Source organism: Opisthorchis viverrini (genome assembly GCF_000715545.1).
Source record: "Opisthorchis viverrini unplaced genomic scaffold opera_v5_231, whole genome shotgun sequence".
In the NCBI taxonomy this organism is placed as follows: Eukaryota; Metazoa; Platyhelminthes; class Trematoda; order Opisthorchiida; family Opisthorchiidae; genus Opisthorchis; species Opisthorchis viverrini.
The window spans coordinates 710220-711817 of record NW_008751889.1 but is presented as its reverse complement, the minus strand read 5'-3'; the positions used below and the strand labels follow the sequence as shown (position 1 = coordinate 711817).

General features: G+C 45.1%; 1 protein-coding gene across 1 annotated transcript in view; it reads right to left on the bottom strand.

Moving 5' to 3' along the window:
* Window positions 1-1598, bottom strand: part of T265_08726 (hypothetical protein) — a gene marked incomplete at both ends in the record, with an annotated part of 4076 nt that overhangs the window by 1901 nt on the left and 577 nt on the right. The window contains one exon of the mRNA XM_009174606.1: window positions 1284-1573. Coding sequence (XP_009172870.1) covers window positions 1284-1573 — 290 coding nt within the window. The remainder of the gene's footprint in view (window positions 1-1283; window positions 1574-1598) is intronic.

The window sequence follows — 1598 nt, the reverse complement described above, 5'->3', positions numbered from 1 at the left end:
GAGGCTGACGGCCGTTCTCATGACGAAGTAGAAATCTGACGAACAAAGCTGATTAGTCTATTTCTTCCAAATCATGTCCTAACTCTACCGCATTCTGTAGAAGTATGCCAGAATTGGTTGTTTCTTATATAGGCTCAGAGGAATCATCTGTAGGTCTCCGTAACTATATTTCGCCATGTATTCTCTCGTATTGCATGCCGCCAAATACCACTTTTCCGACGATGGATGATTTTATTGTTTCTGGCCAGAACCTTATGGGTCTGGGATTATATGAGCCTTAGCTAATGCATTGATCAGACACTTGTTTTCGTTTGAACAGCTTGCCATCGGAAACAGAATGGACCTCTCTTCAGGTTTCAAGTCTCAGATTCTCCCACGTTGGTATTGCAACCAAGTTGGAAATGGCGCTGATCTCTCGAAGCAAATGTGTCACTGCTCCGTACTCCACGAGGTGGTTGCGCATCAACTGTCTTTATGAAGTCACAGGCGTCCCAGCAACAAAACTTAAAAAACTGGAGAGCATCATTCGTGTACAATAGAGGATAGTAGAACAAAACATTGCCCCGGCATCGTAATGTGAACGTATTCGTCTACAGGTCCGTGGAGCGAAATGGAAGTAGGGAGATATCAGGCAAATAAAATCCGTTTGGTAGAGTAGTGTCCTTTAGAAGGGTCGTATGGCCCTAAAAGACTATTTTTAGTGTTTTAATAGTAAGTCAATGGAGAAACAAGAACTGACTTTGGATAAAAGATGTTCCTTCGTGAAGCGGCTTTCGCATGTGTGAAGTGGACCAGCTTGCCACATGGTCTCATACAAAGGAGTGGTACGGACTCTAAGTGGACTACGTTACTGAGTGCTCAAAAGTTGTCAGCAATAAATTAATCACGAAAGTGATGCTGGAGCCGAGTGCGGCAAGGATCACTCTCTGACTCGTGCCAAAGTATGCGTCACACTTAGGAAATTATCTCGAGAATCAAGAGGAAACTCATTCAAGTTGGAGACAAAACAATTGAGGGACCTTTGAGAACGCATCGAAATTTTGTTAAGTTCTAACGCGGACTGGTAGAAATCCACCTTTCAATAAAATATGAAAGCCAATAGGTCAGAAGACAATCATCATCGACAGCATGACATCAGTGTTCAACACCGATGCTTCACTGACGTACAACCATGACTTATTTGAAAGCCTTATTGTAAAGAAAAGAGTAGAGGTGGACGGGGGAGGGACTTAGTGCTAGCTTAACACAATCATTCCGAGGTGCCTACACCTCCAGACATTCACTCAGGCAATCTGGATAGAAACTGACAACAAGAACGCCACTGACATCGGTTGGCAGCCATATCTTGTAGTGTCTCCAACCAGGCACAGTGAGGATCATGCGGTTCCCATCCTGAAAGGCGAGTAGCACCGACAGCATCCAAGCCTTTCGTGATCTCTTTCATACTCCTCCGCCAGGTCATGGGTTGGCCACCTCTCTGTTTACGCCACTCTGAGTTGGGCATGGGAAACAGCACTCTCTTCGGCAAACGATGGTTCGGCATACGTAACACATGTCCCAACCAACGCAGCTTCTGGTGCTGGACACATTCTTCAATG